At 46.7% G+C, this 17,451-nt stretch overlaps 1 protein-coding gene across 1 annotated transcript in view; it reads right to left on the bottom strand.

Moving 5' to 3' along the window:
- NHLRC2 (NHL repeat containing 2) overlaps window positions 1-17,451 on the bottom strand; it is a 1,046,453-nt gene that overhangs the window by 683,348 nt on the left and 345,654 nt on the right. The window contains exon 3 of the mRNA XM_086922864.1: window positions 14,094-14,549. Coding sequence (XP_086778990.1) covers window positions 14,094-14,549 — 456 coding nt within the window. The remainder of the gene's footprint in view (window positions 1-14,093; window positions 14,550-17,451) is intronic.

The raw sequence follows: 17,451 nt of genomic DNA, 5'->3' as shown, positions 1-17,451 counted from the left end.
GAACAAACAAAACTACCATGAGGTGCAGATTGGAAGGTCCGCCGTTGGGTTATTTTCATCTGAAGTGAAGCTGTGGCTGGTGGGACTAGCTACACCAAAGGATCTGCCCTTACTGAGCTGGTGGACCAGGAGACACCAAAAAGGATGGAACAGAAGGACTGAATTCCTCTACCAGGTAGAACTTGACTTACTGCATCGCTGAGAGCTGGAAGCTGCTCCGATTGCTGTAGCGAGTGGCTGATCCACTCTAGAGAGTGAGCCTGCACCCAGTTGCTGCTCCCGCCTGACTTCCCCAAACAGAATCGGCTTTCACAAGTGCCTGTGCTGAGGGCACCCACTGTAACACTGAATGCTTCTGTACTTCAAGAGCAGGTAAGACTTGAACTAACGCCTTTGGGGCCCGAGGGATTCACTGCTGAAGTTGCTGCACCACCATAGACTCTTTTGACTGAAATACTGAAGAGTCAAAAGGGAACTCTTGAGTACAGCGCAATAGTCTGCATTCTCTGATTGGGCCACCTGCGAAAGGGAAGAAACCTTGAACATGTTACACTAAGGAAGGTAAGACATGGATTTGCCTGATGACCACTAGAGCCCCGACATCAAGGTGGATTGCGTTGTTGCATATGAATGTTGCAGCTCTTTTTTTTTTTTAAATCTTTTTTATTTTAATAACACAAAAAGAAACATTGCATCGGGTATACAATAGTTGACATCGTTGTGAGGGTTTTAGTTGTCATTCATAATAATCAACAATTACCAATCATACGGAACTTGGGATCACGGGGATTCCGGTGGTTCTACGACCCTCTGAAGCCTCGGGGGTGCACACAGGTCACCTCGATAACTATTCCAAGCTCCCCATATCTTCTCCCACTTTCCTGGACAACCCCTGGTCACATACACCGCCCTTTGCCGGAACATGCACCAGTCTAGGTCTTCAGCCCATTTAGCAATCCTGGGCGGCTGACTGGCCCCCCCCAGAGCTGGGCAATATTTCGCTTCGCCACCATGTATGCCAATGTCACCCACTGCTTCAAATACCCATTCAAGTCCGTGGGTTCCCACACGTTCAACAGGCACCTCCGGGCCTCTGGTCGCATCTCCTCCCCCAACACTTGTCCAAGATTATTATGTATTGTTGCCCTGTAGGTCTGTATCGCCCCACAATGCGATATGATATGCATGAAGGTGCCAAGCTCTCCACATCCTCTCCTGCACTCACCGCCCATCTCACACCCCATGTGTACCAGTAGAGGCCCAGTAATATATACTCGATGAAGAATTTTAAGCTGCACCAGTCTAAGCCTCATCTGAATTGTGACCACACCCAGTCTTCATCGTCTAACTCCAGTCCATCTGCCCCCCATGCCAATCTAACACTTCCCAACGGATCCTCCATATTATTTATGAGTTTCCTATAAATCAAGGAGATAGTCCTTTCTGACACATGGCCATGCATGTAGTACGCGGTCCTCAAGAGGGGAAGCCTCAGGAAGATCTGCACCTCTGGGCACGTGAGCCAGGAGAGCATGTCAAACCGGTCTGTATCGAAAGTGTTCAGTAGCATTCAAACTATATTTTTCCTGCAAAGACTCAAATGTCAGCACACCTTCCTTCCCCCATACATCTTTAACCGCATCGCTGCGGCGGCTTTTCCCGCTGTGCGCGGCAGATTTGAAATTACCGCGTTACGTGACGAGCTGGCCTTGTCATCCGCGCAGGACAGGTAAGCGCGATGACGAGCCCAGCTCGTCAATAGCCTCGAAGGGGTTAATATGGCTGATTCCGATGAGGTCCCATTTATCAAACCCTTTAGTCTTCCACAAGCTCCCAAGTTTCTCTGAAACCAATAGTGGGGTGGCCAATGTCAATCTGCCCTCCCATCCCAGACTTCTGGCAGCGGCGTGCCAAACTTGCACAGCATGCACTGTCGGGCCTGTCAACGTGAACCTCCCGGGTCTGGCAAATAAGGCTTTAAGAATGTCTCCACCTGGCGCTTGCCCACGATCCATAGCATAGCCTGGGTCCCCGGGGGGGCCATATATAATGTGATTCACCGCCGCAAGATGCGAGGCCCAATAATATTTCCTCAAGTCTGGGAGTCCGGTACCTCCATCATACCACGGGAGGGTTAACTTGTTAAAGGCTATACGCGGCCTGCCCTCCCAAAGGAGTGGTCACTGAAGCGCCTCAATCTCTTTAAAATATGTCAGTGACACCGGGTCCATTGTGTTTTGGAGCATATACAGGAACTGTGGTAAGGCCATCATCTTGAGTAATACCGCTCTTCCAAGTAACAATAGAGGGAGAGCCCTCCACCGTTCCACATCTTTCTTAAATCGGTCCAAGGGGGGGGCCTCAGATTCCTAGCGTACCTCATCTTCGGGTCGGAGGATATATAAATACCAAGATAGGTAAATCCCACCAGTTCAACCCTTATTGGGCACGATTGTGGGATCACGGGCGGAGCCCCTGACAAAACGAACAATACTGACTTTGACCAATTAATGGCAAAACCAGAGTACCTGCCAAATATGGCCAGTACATCCAAGAAATTACTTAAGGATGCCCTGGCGTTAGTGAGGTACAACAGAATGTCATCTGCATAAATGGATATTTTATCTTCCCACTCAGGCGTCCACCGCAAGCCACGTATTGACAGGTCCCACCTAACCAAAGCTGCCAGAGGCTCCAGCGCCAAGGCGAAGAGGAGCGGGGACATCGGACATCCCTGTCTCGTGCCTCTTCTGAGAGAAAAATCATCAGACTTACAATTATTGACTATCACTCTGGCTAGGGGATCAGCATAAAGCAATCGAACCCATCCGATAAACTTCGGCCCAAAGCCCAACTTGGCAAAAACAGCAAATAAGTATGCCCATTCAACCCTATCAAATGCCATCGTAGCATCCAAGGATACCAAGACAGCCGGCTCCAGTATCTTCGGGGAACCACCCAGGATCCCATGCAGTCTCCGTAAATTCAGGGCCGTGTTCCGACACGGCATAAAGCCGGATTGGTCGGGGTGTACCAGGGTCATTATGACTTTGACCAATCTAGTGGCAAGTAATTTTGCCAAAATCTTCGGCTCAGCATTGAGAAGTGAGATGGGCCTATAGGAGGAAGGAGATGTCTTAACCTTGCCGGTCTTGTGAATTACCACAATATTTGCCACCCGTTGGTCGTACGGAAGCCGCCCAGACTCCCTACTTTCTAAAAACATGGCTCGGAGAAACAGAGCGATTTTATGGGCATTCAATTTGTACATTTCTATCGGAATACCATTTGGACCCGTTGCTTTCCCAGATTTTATGCCTCTAACCGCCTGCGCGGCTTCATCGTCCGTGAAAGTGGAGTTGAGATAGTCCCTATCATCGTCTGAGAGACTCGGCATGCCAATATCTTTGAGCATTTCAACATTGTCAACCTCCGTGAATCCACCAACCGGGTGTAAACTTCCTTAAAATATGCTGAAAACACATCTGTAACTGCCTGCGGATCCGTGACTCTATTAGATCCCGGCCCCTCTATCTCAGACACTAGCCTAGAGGCCCACTCCCCACGTTCCAACCAAGCAATCAGTTTACCAGCCTTGTCTCCGTGCTCATAGATCCGACTCTGTAGAGCACCATCCTGGGAGACCGCTCTCTCCCTGGAGAGGTTTCGATATTCCTCTTGTATTAACTGTAGTGTATGTAAATCTCCCGGATCCGCAGACTCAGCCACACGTTTCTCTAACTGTATCACCTCCGCTTCCACCCTATTCACCTCCGACTGGTGTTTCTTTTTCTTACCTGCTACCAAGGAGAGAACTTCACCTCTTAGCACCACTTTATATGCCTCCCACACCGACTGCGCTGAATCAATCGTACCCACGTTCTCATGGAAATAGCGCTCCGAAATCTGGAGTATCTCCTTTCTAGTGGCTGGGTCTTTCAGGTGCCATGCCGCAATAGGAGCAACCATTCCCACCGCTGGTTGCTCCATCTCGACCTCTAACCACACTGGAGAATGGTCAGAAATGCCCCAGCCAAGGTATCTCGCTTCCCTAACTGCGCCCGCCAGCGCAGCTGGTATCAGTACGTAATCTAACCTGGACATACTAATATGCGCGGCAGACACATGGGTAAAGCATGTCTGGTGTGGGTTGCGTAACCTCCAACTATCGATTAACGCCAGAGTTTCAAGGAAATCAGGAAGCCATCTCTGCGACAGGGGAAGAACCCGCGGCGGATAGCGGTCCACTTCCCCGTCAAGTACTGCATTGAAATCTCCCCCCAACACCAATAGCCCCACAGGCAATGTCAGGAAAATGGCACTTAAATCTCTAAAAGTATCGTACTGGAGGCCGGGTGGTACGCAGGGTGGTACGTAAATCGACGTAAATCCTCCCCGCAAGACGTCCCGAGACACCCACATATCCACCTCTCTGGTCTGACCAGGTGGCCTGAAAATCCAGCGAAAAGGAATTCTTTGTCAGGATACCCACCCCTCTAGATCCCGACGTAAACCCAGCATGTGCCACAAGTTTATATCCCCCTTTGTGGAGGGCCAGGCATCGGTTCCCAACAAGGTGTGTCTCTTGTAGCAATACGACTTCTGGGGAGTGTCGTCGGATTAGTTGATTCACCATACCCCTCTTTATCTTGTCACCCAGACCATTGGCATTCCATCTCAACACCCGTATCCCCGATTCCTGACTAATACATGACATTTACCCCACACCACTAGCATCCAGTTGCAATTTTGTCACCCGATGCAAATAACAATAAAACTCAAACAAACCCCCATACAAAATACACTTCCCGGACCCCAATTCCCTCCCATCCTCCCTGCACCCCATCTTATGGCGTATGCCCATCCCCAACTGGCAGTGTGCCTGTCGCCCCAAACTCATAATCAACTCTCTAACTAAATATAGTAACGGGGAGGAGAATCCATATAGCACGCCCCCCCCAGCTCAAGACCAAACTTTAATCCGGCTCTCCAAGGCTACCCCCCGGCCCTCCACTGCACCACATCAATATCGTTATATCACCATGGGGCCATCTCCGAGTGATCACTGTCTCAGTGTCTCATGTCCACCCTTTTGTTGCGCTCTCCCACCTACTGTCCATCTTCCGCCCCTGATCTTGTCCTTCAGGGGAGTGAAAACAATCAATCCAGTCCACTGCAACCTCAGGATTATCGAAGAACCAAGTCTTCCCCCTCGCCTCCACTCTCAATCTCGCCGGGAACATCATTCCGTACCGCAAGCCCTTGTTTCTCAGTTTCGTCTTCACCGGCAGGAAACTTTGGCGTTGTTTCTGCACAAGTTGTGTAAAGTCTGGAAAGAAGGAGAGCGAGGCATTCTCATATGGGAGGGGTCCATTTGCACGGGCCGCCTGCAGTATCGCATCACAATCTCTAAATTCAGGGCCCTCGCGATTATCGGGCGGGGAGGGGCGCCGGGCTTGGGTCTACCCCCAGGCACTCTATGGCCTTCCAGTCCCTTGGGTTTAAGATGGTTAAGGATAATGTCCTCGACAAATAAGTCCGATGACAGATATTCTGCCTTCTCAGGGACCCCTAGGATCCGTACGTTATTCCGCCTGGCCCTCCCTTCAAAATCGTCCAGTTTTCTAACCATCAAAACCCGAGAGGCCTTAAGATCACATACCTCCTGTTGGAGTTGCGCCATGTCATCCACTAAGCTGGTGGTCTTTATGTCCAAAGATTTGACTTTTTCATTTGCTTTGGCGAGGTCCGCACGGATAAGATTTACCTCTATTGTGACTGTGTCCAGCTTGGCATCAAGGGACCCCATCTTATGCCCCAACGAAGCCTGCACATCCTCGATGGCAGCCATCACATCCGATAATGTTAGTTCCGCCGGTGCGACCGAGGATTCTCCAGTCAGCGCCGGGATCCGTTTCACCTCTCCCGGTGATCCCTTTGGCAAGGTATATCTGTCCAATTTATTTGATTGGACCGGTTTAGGCCCCCTCGAGGACCTGTTCTGGGACTTATCTGGATCTCCCCTGGCTGCCATATTGATCGCCCCGTGGCTAGACCAGTCGCGTCAGCACTTCCTCAGGTCTATGCAACGTAGGTCGTCGATTTGCCCCGTGGCATTGGCCAACACCGGATAGTCTAATAAACAGTTATGAAGAGATCAGCCCAGTATATGGCACAGTTCAGTCCGCTATTGTTTGCCTGCATTAAGAGGGTCAACAGTACGTCTACCAGCATCTGTGGCTCCGCAGCTGGGAGCGGAGCATGTTTCCCCAAGACTCCAGAGTATCGACCGGTCCACCTCCAAGCTGCCCCTACATGGGACAGCCGATGTATCCGGGGGGCGAGCGCAGCGGTATTCGTGGGCACCAGCTGCAACTGCAGTTAGATCCCAACCGGGTCTGCCAGACTCTGCTGCATCAATCAGCGTCCCCCGGGGCACCCCCGGCTAAACTTGCCCGAAGCTGGCGTCCCCAAGCGGATCGGCCCGCAGCACACCTCACCAGTATGCACACCGCTCCAGAGGTATTGTAGTTAGCGTTGAGGGAGGGGGGGATTAGAGACATGTAATCACGACCCCCCCAGCTCGACCAATTGCAGGCAGACCCCCGCAGCAGTCAAACTGGGGACCCCCGGCCACTCGATCCACAGTGCATCAAACGGTTATGTGCCACCGGTCGCAATTCGGGGCTTATTACTCACGCCCCGGGGCACCACCGCACCTCCGCTCCGGCCCCCAGTGTCACCGCGGGGTCAGTCTCTCGCTTCATAGCACATCCACCGCCGCCTTGTTGTCTGCCGCAGTTCGGGGCATGTTACACCCGCCCTCTGGTGCCGCTGAACAGCTCCGGTCCCAGATGTCACAGCTGGACCGGAGGTTCAAAGTTGAGTTTGCACAGCGTCAGCAGGCAGCTGCTCCTGCCAGAAAATTCCTCGGCGCGGACTCTCCATGCAGGCCGGGCTGGGCACTTCCGTTCACTGGCCCCGTTGTTATTGTATTACGGGACGGCCACCAGTGCCACTCGAGTCCCCAGGCTCGTCGGGTCTCAAGGCCACAACTTTTACAAGTCACAGCTCCGGCCCCCGACACCGCAGCGGGATCGGAGTAGCAGCTGAGTCGCCAGTGGTGACTCGGGAACTGGGAGGCACACCGCGGTCACAGGAGAGTTATCAGGATCATCTAGCTTGGGGGGCTAGCTACGCGGAGCCGAGGTCCTATGCAGCCATCTTGCTTGACGCGTAGCTCCTCCTCCCGAATGTTGCATCTCTTTGCATGTGTAGAGTTAGAAACAAAATACTACTTTTATCTTATAAAAGTAAGTATTTGGCTGGACATTGATTTATTGCTCATACTGTTTAAATTTTGACTTATGAGTTGCATTCCCTGACCTGTATCTACATCCCTCCACCCAAGGGAGCCTTGACTGCTCGACCAAAACGACTACTGAGAATTAAGTGTAGAAGGGGTACTTGGCCCAGTTGAGCGGGATCCATTATAGGTAGGACCCTAGGACATTAGAAGAAAAAGGTCTCATCCACCACAGTTGGGCCCAGTTGCCCCTGTGTGACCTGTGGTCAGCTGAAAGGACAGCAGCAGTTAAAGGGAACTGCTGGTTTCACTGTGACAGGAGATCAGTAGACCCGGGGAAATTGTTTTTTGGTTGGTCTTCACCTGGACTTCGAGGGCATCAAATTCGGTGGTTGAAGTCACCTCACTGTGTTTGTGGATTGCGGTGTGGCCCCAGGAAGACCCCCGGCGATGGGATAAGCATCCTCGACATCTGCAGCATTTTCAGCATCCTGTATATCTTGCATCAGGACCACTCCATTGAGGTCTACGGCAGTTTTCTATAGAGCCAATAACTGGACTGAAGACTGCTTTGGCTACAAGGTAACTGTCCTGCCAAGCCTTATTGGCCTCTCTGACTTGCTCTCTGATAACTCTTTTTGGTCCCTTGGTAGCCCAAAGATTTTACAAACAAGCCTGACTGGATCCAAGATGAGTTTGTGAGTATATTCCACAGTAATGTCGCACAACCTCACCATACAATAGGAATCATTCCCTCACAGCATCGGATTGTGTACGGTCATAGCAAAGACGAGTTGAGGTGTAATGAGAAGGAGCTCCCTGTACAAAGTGGCTGCACCACAGGGTCCTAACTTGGATTTTACTGCAGCTTGTTGGTGGCACTGCATTTGACAGGGAGCAAACCATAAAGTGACAATTTTTGTCCTGCTGAAGAGTTACCTTCTCAAGTTACCTTTTCAAATTGCAGTTTGTGTTGCCCACAAGGTGGTTGTTTTTTTAGCGTGAGGAGCAGGTGTGGGGGGGGGGGGGGGGGGGGGGGGGTGACGCACGTTGCAGGCAGTCGCTGTTGGCGCCAGTGCTTTAAATGGAAACATAGAAGTGCAGTTACTCACTATTTAGAGTTCCTGTTTATTTCTGAGCAGTGCCGGTACTGTCTCATTATATGTATTGCAGCTGTGCTGAGAAGTCCAGGTACACTCCGTTTTAAATTGAAGAACTGCAGGTAATGTGTACCAGACAGTAACTGCCCATTTAAAGCACTTGTTGGCATGAAAAGCAGGTTCCACTGCAGCTTTGCATTGGGGGTCGTTGTGGAGGGTTGATTCTTGGCACGAAGAGGTCACTTCACTTTTGCAAAGAACCCTAACCTCTTTATCTTCAACTTTGCTTCAGGAAGAGTATGCTCTGATACCAGGGTTCAGAACCTGGGGGGGGCGAGGGGACACCTCATGACAATCAGGATTCATGCCAGCAGCAGGGCTTGAGCAGGTCCAGGCAGATCCAGTTGGTGCTGGTCAGCTGGGCAGTTGCAGGGAGTACTCCGTCTCAGCTGGGCAGTTGCAGGGAGCCCTCTGTAAGCTTGTTGTGACCCTGCAGGAGGTCAGACGACTGATCCTCAGAGTCACTTTTGGGGAGCCTGGTTTCAAGACAAGCAGGTCCAATCTTCCGCCTTCAGACAGTAGGGCAGTCCTTCTGAAGCTTCCACTGGTTCAGGAGTGTTCTAATGAGAAGCTCTGAAGGTGCCACTTTTATCCCCAGTGACAGTCTGTGGGAGGGGGTGCTCCCTTTGTCTAACCTAACTCTTTCCTGGGTTTGACTCCAGACTATCTAGGGTAACAAAGGGCAAGCAGGCCTAGGTGTCATCTGTACTTGTCAACGGCCAGGTAGGCATCCCACAATTAGAAGTCAAGAAGTGGGTCGTAACCCTTGAGCCTAACCCTTTTAAGCTCAGGAAGGCTAGGTACAACCCGGTAGCACATCCTGCTCAAGAGAGCAACACCCTGCCCGAAACGCAATGCCCTTTTGTCTCTATGTATGGACAGAATACACAAAACACCACAAGAGACACATTCCCAATCATGCGACCCTGGACTTTGGTAGAAAGGCACATTTGGTTGAGACAGAAAAATGCCAAGTTTCTAAAAGTGCCATTTAGAGAAATGTAACTTAAAAACCTAGTCTTTACCTCAAAGGAGATTTTAAATTACAATTCAAGTGAGTGTAAACAGCCTTTCTGTATTTAAAGTAACCTAGAGTTAGTCTATGAGAGAGACAGATGTTTCACAACAGTGAAAAATTAGTTGTTTACCGCTGAGACATGTAAACTTAAACACATGTCCTACTTTTTAAATATCATGCACCATACCCTATAAGCTTTAATAGCCTACACTGGGGTGACTTATAAACATTAAAAATGATGGTTTAGGCCTGGCAGATGGTTTATTTTGCCAGGTCGAAGTGGCAGTTTAAAAGTGCACTACAGGCTGCAATGGCAGGCCTGTGACATGATTTACAGGGCTACTTTATTGGGTAGCAAAATGAGTGTTGTAACCCACTAGTAACATTTAATTTACAGGCCCTATCTATATGTATGTTAGACCTGACAGCTTTAGAGTGGTCTTCCCCAAACGTTTTGCCGGCTTGCCTCGTATTTTTGCTGAATCCTTTTTTTAGCGCTGGGACCCAGACCATTTTACCAATGCTAACCAGTGCTAAAGTGCATGTGCTCTCTCCCCTAAACATGGTTTGACTGTCTTATCCACAATAAGCATATGTATCTATAAATCCCTAGTAGAGTGCACTACCTGTGCCCAGAGCCTGTAGATTAAATGCTACTAGTGGGCCTACAACACTGACTGTTCCACCCAAACAAGTAGCACTTTAAACATGTCTCAGGCCTACTAAATCAGAGGCTGTGTATGTAGTTTACACTGTCATGCCGACCTGGCATTTAAAAAACACTGCAGGCCTTAAACTCCCCTTTTGTCACATATGTGTCACCCTTAAGGTAGACCTAGGTAGCCCATAGGGCAGGCTGCTCTGTAAGTAAAAGGTAGGCCATGTATTGTTAAGTTTTGCATGTCCTGGTAGTGAAAATTCACAAATTCATTTTTCAATACTGGAAGGCCTACCCCTCTCATAGGTTAACATTGGAAATTACTTATTACACTTATAAGATGAAATTCCGGAGTCAGAACAAGTAGCTCTGTCATGTTTCATATAATTGGAATGGTAATGATGAATCCTCTTTGCTGGCAAAGTTGAATTTATCATCACTATTTTAGAAATGCCACTTTTAGAAAGATGACAAACTTAGGGGTTGGGTCATTTTACACACAGCCAAATGGGACCTCTAAAATGTTTCACATAACAGAAAAAATGGCTGTGATTATTCAAATTCATATTTAAATAAACCAGGTCACCTAAATCTATTATCTTGGACCATGTATTTATTTTACAATTTATTCAGTAATATTTTAAACAGCATAATAGGAACTTTTTGTGTGTCATGAGAAGAGACACTTCTCAAACTTTTTCAATGTACAAATATACCCCTCAGGGCAAGACAGTTCAATTAGAAAACAATACATAACAAAAAATAAATAAAACAAATGACTGTGAATTATGCATCAAAACAATAAACACACAATTTGGGGGATGTTTCCGTATAGAGTGGACAATATCAACATAGACCTAAAATGGAAAATTCAGAACCAGTCAAATGTTTCAAAACCAGAGGTGACTATCCCAGTTGTTCTCAATGCCGTGACCCTCTTGGAAGATGCCTGGGGGTTTCAAAGTGATTTACATTCAGAATATTTCTCCACACCCACATTTTTTTTTGTGAAGAAGTACCATAGGATTTTCGTCAGCGTATTTCGAACCACTACAGATTTAGGGTTCCCATCAGGACCTTAAGTGGTCAAATTCTTGTGTACGCTAGGACAGACAGATTCTATAAATTGTTCATAGATTTATCGATACTTCTATTCAGCGACCATTTAAACTTTCTTCTGCTGGCTTTCAATGTCTCATTCTTTCCAGTTTTCAAGCTCGTGTTCATTGAAAAAGGTCGAGAAATGTCTCTTCTCGTGATACATCAAAAGTTCGTAATATGCTGTTTAAAATATTACTGAATAAATTGTAAAAGAAATACATGGGCTAAGCTATTAGATTTACTTGACCTGGTTTGTTTAAAGATGGAAGTTTGAATATTCACAGCCATTTGTTCTGTTATGTGAAACTTTTAGAAAGATGGCATTTCTCTACTCTGAGCTCTGTGTGCCTGCAGCCTGTCTCCAATACATGTCTGGGGAGGGGGATAGCCGCACTTTTGCTTTTTCCCTAGACAGTCACACACCAACGAAGGTTAGGTGTGACTGAGTGGCCATCCACTTCCTGAAGGGTCATCCTGGGCACATACAACTGAAAAGGTAGTGACCTGTCACCACACAAAGGGCTGCATGCCCCTATGTAGTGAGTCTGGATCCAGAGCTTGGATGGAGGACCTATGTGCACTTCAAAGAACCTCTTTGAAGTCATCTTCACTTCAAAGGCACAACTGGGTATAAGTACTGGGTCTCTGTTCCCACCAAATAAGATACTACTGACCTATGAAGAAACTCTGCCAGGGGGAAGGACTGCTGTACTGCTACAAGGACTGCCATTCTGGTGGACTGCTGCTCTAGAAGAACTGCTTTTCTGCTGTGCCAACCTGCTGCCTGCCACCTTCGGCCCTGCTGAGAAAGAACTAGATTCCTACTTGAACCAAGATCTTCAAGGGCATGAAGGCTTGCCTCCTATTCTAAGATTCAGGGATGTCAAAGTCTTACCCCCCTGCTTCTGAGCCTGGTCAATTGGAAGTGGATTGAGGTGCTTGCTCCAGTGGGACCAACACATCCTCTGCTGCATGATCCAAAATCAACGCATCACCGCTGTTGCAGGAACAGAACCGGTGCATCGCGCTTGGAACAGGCAAATTTCCATAGGAACCAATGCATCTGAAACACCACATCACCACCGCTGCAGGAGAGACTATCATTGCATCTGGTGCCCATGCTATACAGGGCGATTAAAGAAAATGTTGTGAGTTGACCCTTATGCTTCCTAGCAACGTAGGAGGCCGAATTGGGAGTTCTCCTAGAGGATGCTGACTAGACTCACGTCAGTACCCTCACCAAAACAGTATCAAGCAATGACTGATTTAGGCTGATCCATTATACTTTCCTCGACCACACTAATATGACGGCCCTGATGCTTCATCGGCTGACTTGTATCCGGTCGGACATGTGCCCACACTGCTGACTTTCTGGGGCTGAACACCTGCACAATGGCCTGAAGGTGCCCGCAAGTGCAGACTTCTGGGTCCAGGTTGTGGATGAACTCACACCCACCACATCTTTGTGCGGCACCCTAACCCCGCAGTTCTGCCTGCTGGGGCACAATAGCAGCCCTAAAGGCCACAAGATGGCGGGCAAATATGTGTAGCTGGCATTGGTGCTGCCCACTGTAGGGTGGCTTTTACATGGATGAGGCGATGCACCCTTTCAAAAGAACACTGGTAAAAGGCAGAGAGAATTTGCATGAAAAATAGCAGAAGGGACGCCAAGTTAGGGGATGACTTAGCCACATTCAGGAACCTGTGAGAAAGGTTTGTAGCTCCTGATGACGTCACTTTGAGAGGGTAAGACACTGATTCCGAAAACTAGGATGTATGTGACCCCTAGGGGACAGGGTGACTGTGATTAGCCTGGTGAGTTCCGCTGCCCTGTGGTTGGATGATTGTCTCCTGTCTGCCTATAACTACCATGTTCAATTTGGGTTTGTTCCCTCAGCTTTAACACTGTATGTTGCGACTGTTGTTTCTTGACCCTGCACGGTTAATTCTACTAAAACTGAATAATAGAGGTTTAAAAAAATGTGAGTGTCTCAATGATGACTTTCAAGGGAAGCTCGGATGGAGAAGAATGCCATGGTTTCTTTCAGTTTGTTAATTTTAAATGTGAATGATCATGGCGGGTTGGCTTTTTATCCTTTTACCTTATCCTTTAATGAATTAAAAAATTTTTAAAAAACATGTTTACATAAGAAAAACATTAATCATAAAATGTTTTTAAAAACCTGAAGTAGTGTCAACTCTGTGGGTAATAAAATGCACACCATAATACAAATAAAAAGGAATAAGCGTGGCACACCGTAATACAAATAAAAAGGAATAAGCGTGTGAAGTTAAAGAAATGTAAAGTAACTAATAAAGTTACTAGCCCATTATTAGCACTGCAAGAGATCACGGATGCAAGTTAAACTTTAGTGTACTGCTACCATCACTGGAGAGGGCCTTGTGCAAAAGAAACTCTTCTAAATATATTGGTATGTGACTGCAGCACCAATGTCCCTAATTGCTATCTGAATCTTTCAGCTTACACTGCGTAACTGTGTTCAGCACTAACATTCCCATCAGTACTCCTCCTCCACTGTCCATTACCCATTGTGTCTCTTCTACAACCTTAGTCATCTTCCCCTGTAGACTCCTCTTCAATACCTAGTCTATACTCTGTGAAAGTCCTATCTCCGGTCTTGTTCCAGCCTAGTTTTGTGGGGCAGTCTTTTCTATACAATCGCTTGTATGTTATTCCAACACACTGTCATGGTCAAGAGTTCTAAGTCAGTCATGCCATCAAGGCGTATCTATCTATGGCTACCACTGGAAAACTGAACAAGTACAGTGAGCTGATCCATGTGCACTTATGTAGTCGAAGAGAACCACTGAAATGTCCTCAGCACTTACCTCCTACTGTGTGTAAGATGTATCCATTTTTCTGCACAACCAGGATCCTGTGGTTTCCTGTGTCGGCTATCACTAGTTTGTCCCCGGATTCATCTACTGCCACTTTTCCAGGAAACAGCAAGGTGGACGGTGGCAGGGAATCTCGATATGGCTTGATGGCGACCCTGTCCTCCTTAATTTCACCCTTATCCTTGTAATAGGCGAGAGCCACTGCGGTGAACAAAAATAACTTCTCTTTGTTGCCCTCTCCTACCAGGGAGAAAAGCAAGTTCCCATGCGGCCCTAGGATGACCAGGGTGGGCCAGCAAGATATCTCCAGCTCTTGCCAGAGTGTGGCGTCTGCGTCGTTCACCACAGGGTGGGTTATGTTGTACCGCAGGACAGCACTCTTGATATTGTCCAGTACTTTTTCATTTGGAAATTTGGCTGAATGAACCCCAACAACAATCAGGCCATCTGAAAAGAGAGGGAAACACAAAGGAAAGAGTCAACTGCCAGATATAACAATATTTCAAAACACATGAACAAAATGTAAACATGGGTAATGGATGTGTTGGAAATTCCTCAAGGAAGGAAGTCGCAGCACACCTACGCACTGCACCTGGTTTAAGTGCAAGACATGGGCTCTCAAGAGAATCTAATAAACACGTAAAGGCGACAGAGAGCCTGGAGGAGAATTGGCTGATGCTGGTGTGTACATTGGGCTCAGGGTTTCAGAGGCTGATGGGATTTTTGGCTAGATTGGATCCAAGCAGGCTCCGAGCCAAAAGTAAGGAGGGTCTTGTCCCATGTAATAGGTAAGTGCAAGAAAGGAGCCAGTATGACTCAGGACCAGTGTCAGGCACACGAAACACAATATAAATGTTACTGCAGCAGAGCCGTTTTGATCCATATATGATGGCAGAGTTATTAGGGTACGCTTTAAACGAGGTTTTGTCAGAGGCGAGAGAATTGGTACATGTGTTATGTTGTCAGCATTTGTATAGCACCGTAAGGATTTCGAAATCTGGGTGCCTTTTAATGCAACCATTATTGTAATAGATAGGCCAGTATGTTGGTGCTAGAACTGGCAATAATAATAATGAAAGTCATTAACATCCGTTTTCCCCTTTGAAATATAAAGATAAAGCAACAAACATAAGATAAAAGCTCTTCCAAAGAATTCTAATTGTGTCTAGACAAGGATACTGCTAATCGATTTTAAGGCAAATAAGAGGAAGAATTGCTGCGTTAAAACTATAGGCAGAAAATTACTATTTAAGTAACGGGTCCTGGCGCTTCCAGAGCCCCGAAAAAATGACCAGTATGTTTCTCAAAGATAGGTGGTACCCCTTCCAAGGTGCTGTGATGCCCATAGATTGCTTTTGTTTGGCTGTGTTTGGTTGGTGTATATTTCTCTGTTACATTCCTAATCTAGAAGTAAGTTAATGTGAAAGTAAAATGATTTCGATGACGAAAGAGATCTTTGTATCCTATCATAACACAGCTGCCGAGATTCCCAAGTCCACTCGTGGTTTGCTGCTCCAGGCCAGCTTTTTTGTTTGACTCCTGTGACTTGTAGTCCTACTTTACAATGGAATTAGCAAAACGTGTATAAGTCCCAGCATTTAAAAAAAACCACTTGATCTGGGACAGCAGATCACCCAGGAAGGTCGAAAACTCAGCACGGCTGTCATGATATGGAAGAATGTTTCAAATATGTTTACGATTTTAAAATACATCTAAAAATCATTGTAAGGAGCATCAGACGAATTAGCCTTAGCACCATTAAGGATAAATTTCGTTTTCCATAATGCCAAGAGATTTAAGGTCCGAATCAAAAATCGGGCTTGCTGCTCTGGGGTGGTGTTCTTGCCCAATGAGCCACAGCGTGCAGACTCCATGACTAAAATATAATGCATAAAATATATTATTTTAGGGCCCTAAGCAACTTCCCATCTACTTCGTCCTTCGTCCTACTTTCCTCTGTGTAAATGGGACTTCTATTTTCTGCACAAAGATTCCACCTCCTTCAAAATACAAAATATCTGGATTTTACCTCTTGACCTCCTAGACTTTTCATTTCGACCATAAGCAACACTGATGTACTGTCTGGTTTCTCCCTAGCCATTGTCATTGTCTTCTCTTCTTACAGCATTACTACCTACAAGTAAGGCACAGAGTAATTGTCAAAGCACATGGTTCAGCAGTGCTTAATTTGTAAAAGAACAAGTGCTGGGCCCACATTTCTGTTCAGAAGCCCAAGACTGGCTCCATTGATGATTAATCTGGAAAAGCGTAGTGAACCTTTACTGTTTTTCATCAATAAGATTTGCAAAAACAAAAATTGAAAGTAACATTTCCAAAATATATGTTGTGAACGCCGGACAAAATAGGATGTAGTAGGCCAACAGGACTAAAGTTTAAGGAATTCCATCAAAAATGACTTCTACTTCATTCAATAGCAGACTGTGGTATTCTAGAATGTTAAGACTGGTTATTAAGATATTGGGATGTAAGTGGACAGTCTGTAACTAGAGGCTGGAGCTGTTGGAGGTTCATGGTGGATGAGGTCCTTTTGCTACACCTTTTTCATTTATCTCTTTGGATTTTTATTTGTAGTGTCTCTGCCTAATTGGATTCAACAAAGACCGTACCTTATTCTAAAGTGGGCAGCAAGACTATAGTGCAGCAATGGTGAAGGAATGAAAAAGGTTGCAGATACAGGTCGTTGTGAACTTTCTTGAAATACGTGAAAGAGCTGTTCGGATGAATTAGGAGGATCACTGATTTGGGAAGCTGAAAACGTTGTGAGTAGTTTGTAACCAGTGAGTGGCACTTCAAAGAGCCGCTTCAGATTGGCTGGACAAAGGCTGTAGGGAGAATAAGGGAGTAGAAGGAAAGATGAAGATCCCTTACCTCATACCTGTGAGATGATGGTAATGGTCACACAGAGGAACTAAAAATAGACAAGGCAGCAACACAGTGCATAGGGGTTCAGCTGCAATTTAATAAAAGAAGAGGTAATATTGTTAAGTATTGGGCTTTTTCAGAAATGTCAGCAAATTTTACCCTTTTTGTAAGGGAATTGTCAGAAGGTTCTATAGCAAAGGTGATGCATGGAGAAATGGCATTCACCAATAAATTGCCTGTGGAATATAGATACTATTAGCTAAGGCTATTAAATAATCTTAGATAATGTGTATATCCTTTAGGTAAGCAAGACTGGGGTGCCGGTGGGCACAGTGGATGATACAGAAAGACTTAAATTATTTGCCAGCATTCACCAGAAGCCAATCTAGATATCAGACTCTGGTCTTACAGTACTCCAATAAATTATGCCAACAAAATGCACTCATATCAAGCACACATCTAATTT

This window comes from Lissotriton vulgaris, chromosome 5, assembly GCF_964263255.1.
Source record: "Lissotriton vulgaris chromosome 5, aLisVul1.2, whole genome shotgun sequence".
Taxonomy (NCBI): Eukaryota; Metazoa; Chordata; class Amphibia; order Caudata; family Salamandridae; genus Lissotriton; species Lissotriton vulgaris.
Note: the sequence above shows the minus strand (reverse complement) of the source record. Positions and strands in the feature narration are given on the sequence as shown.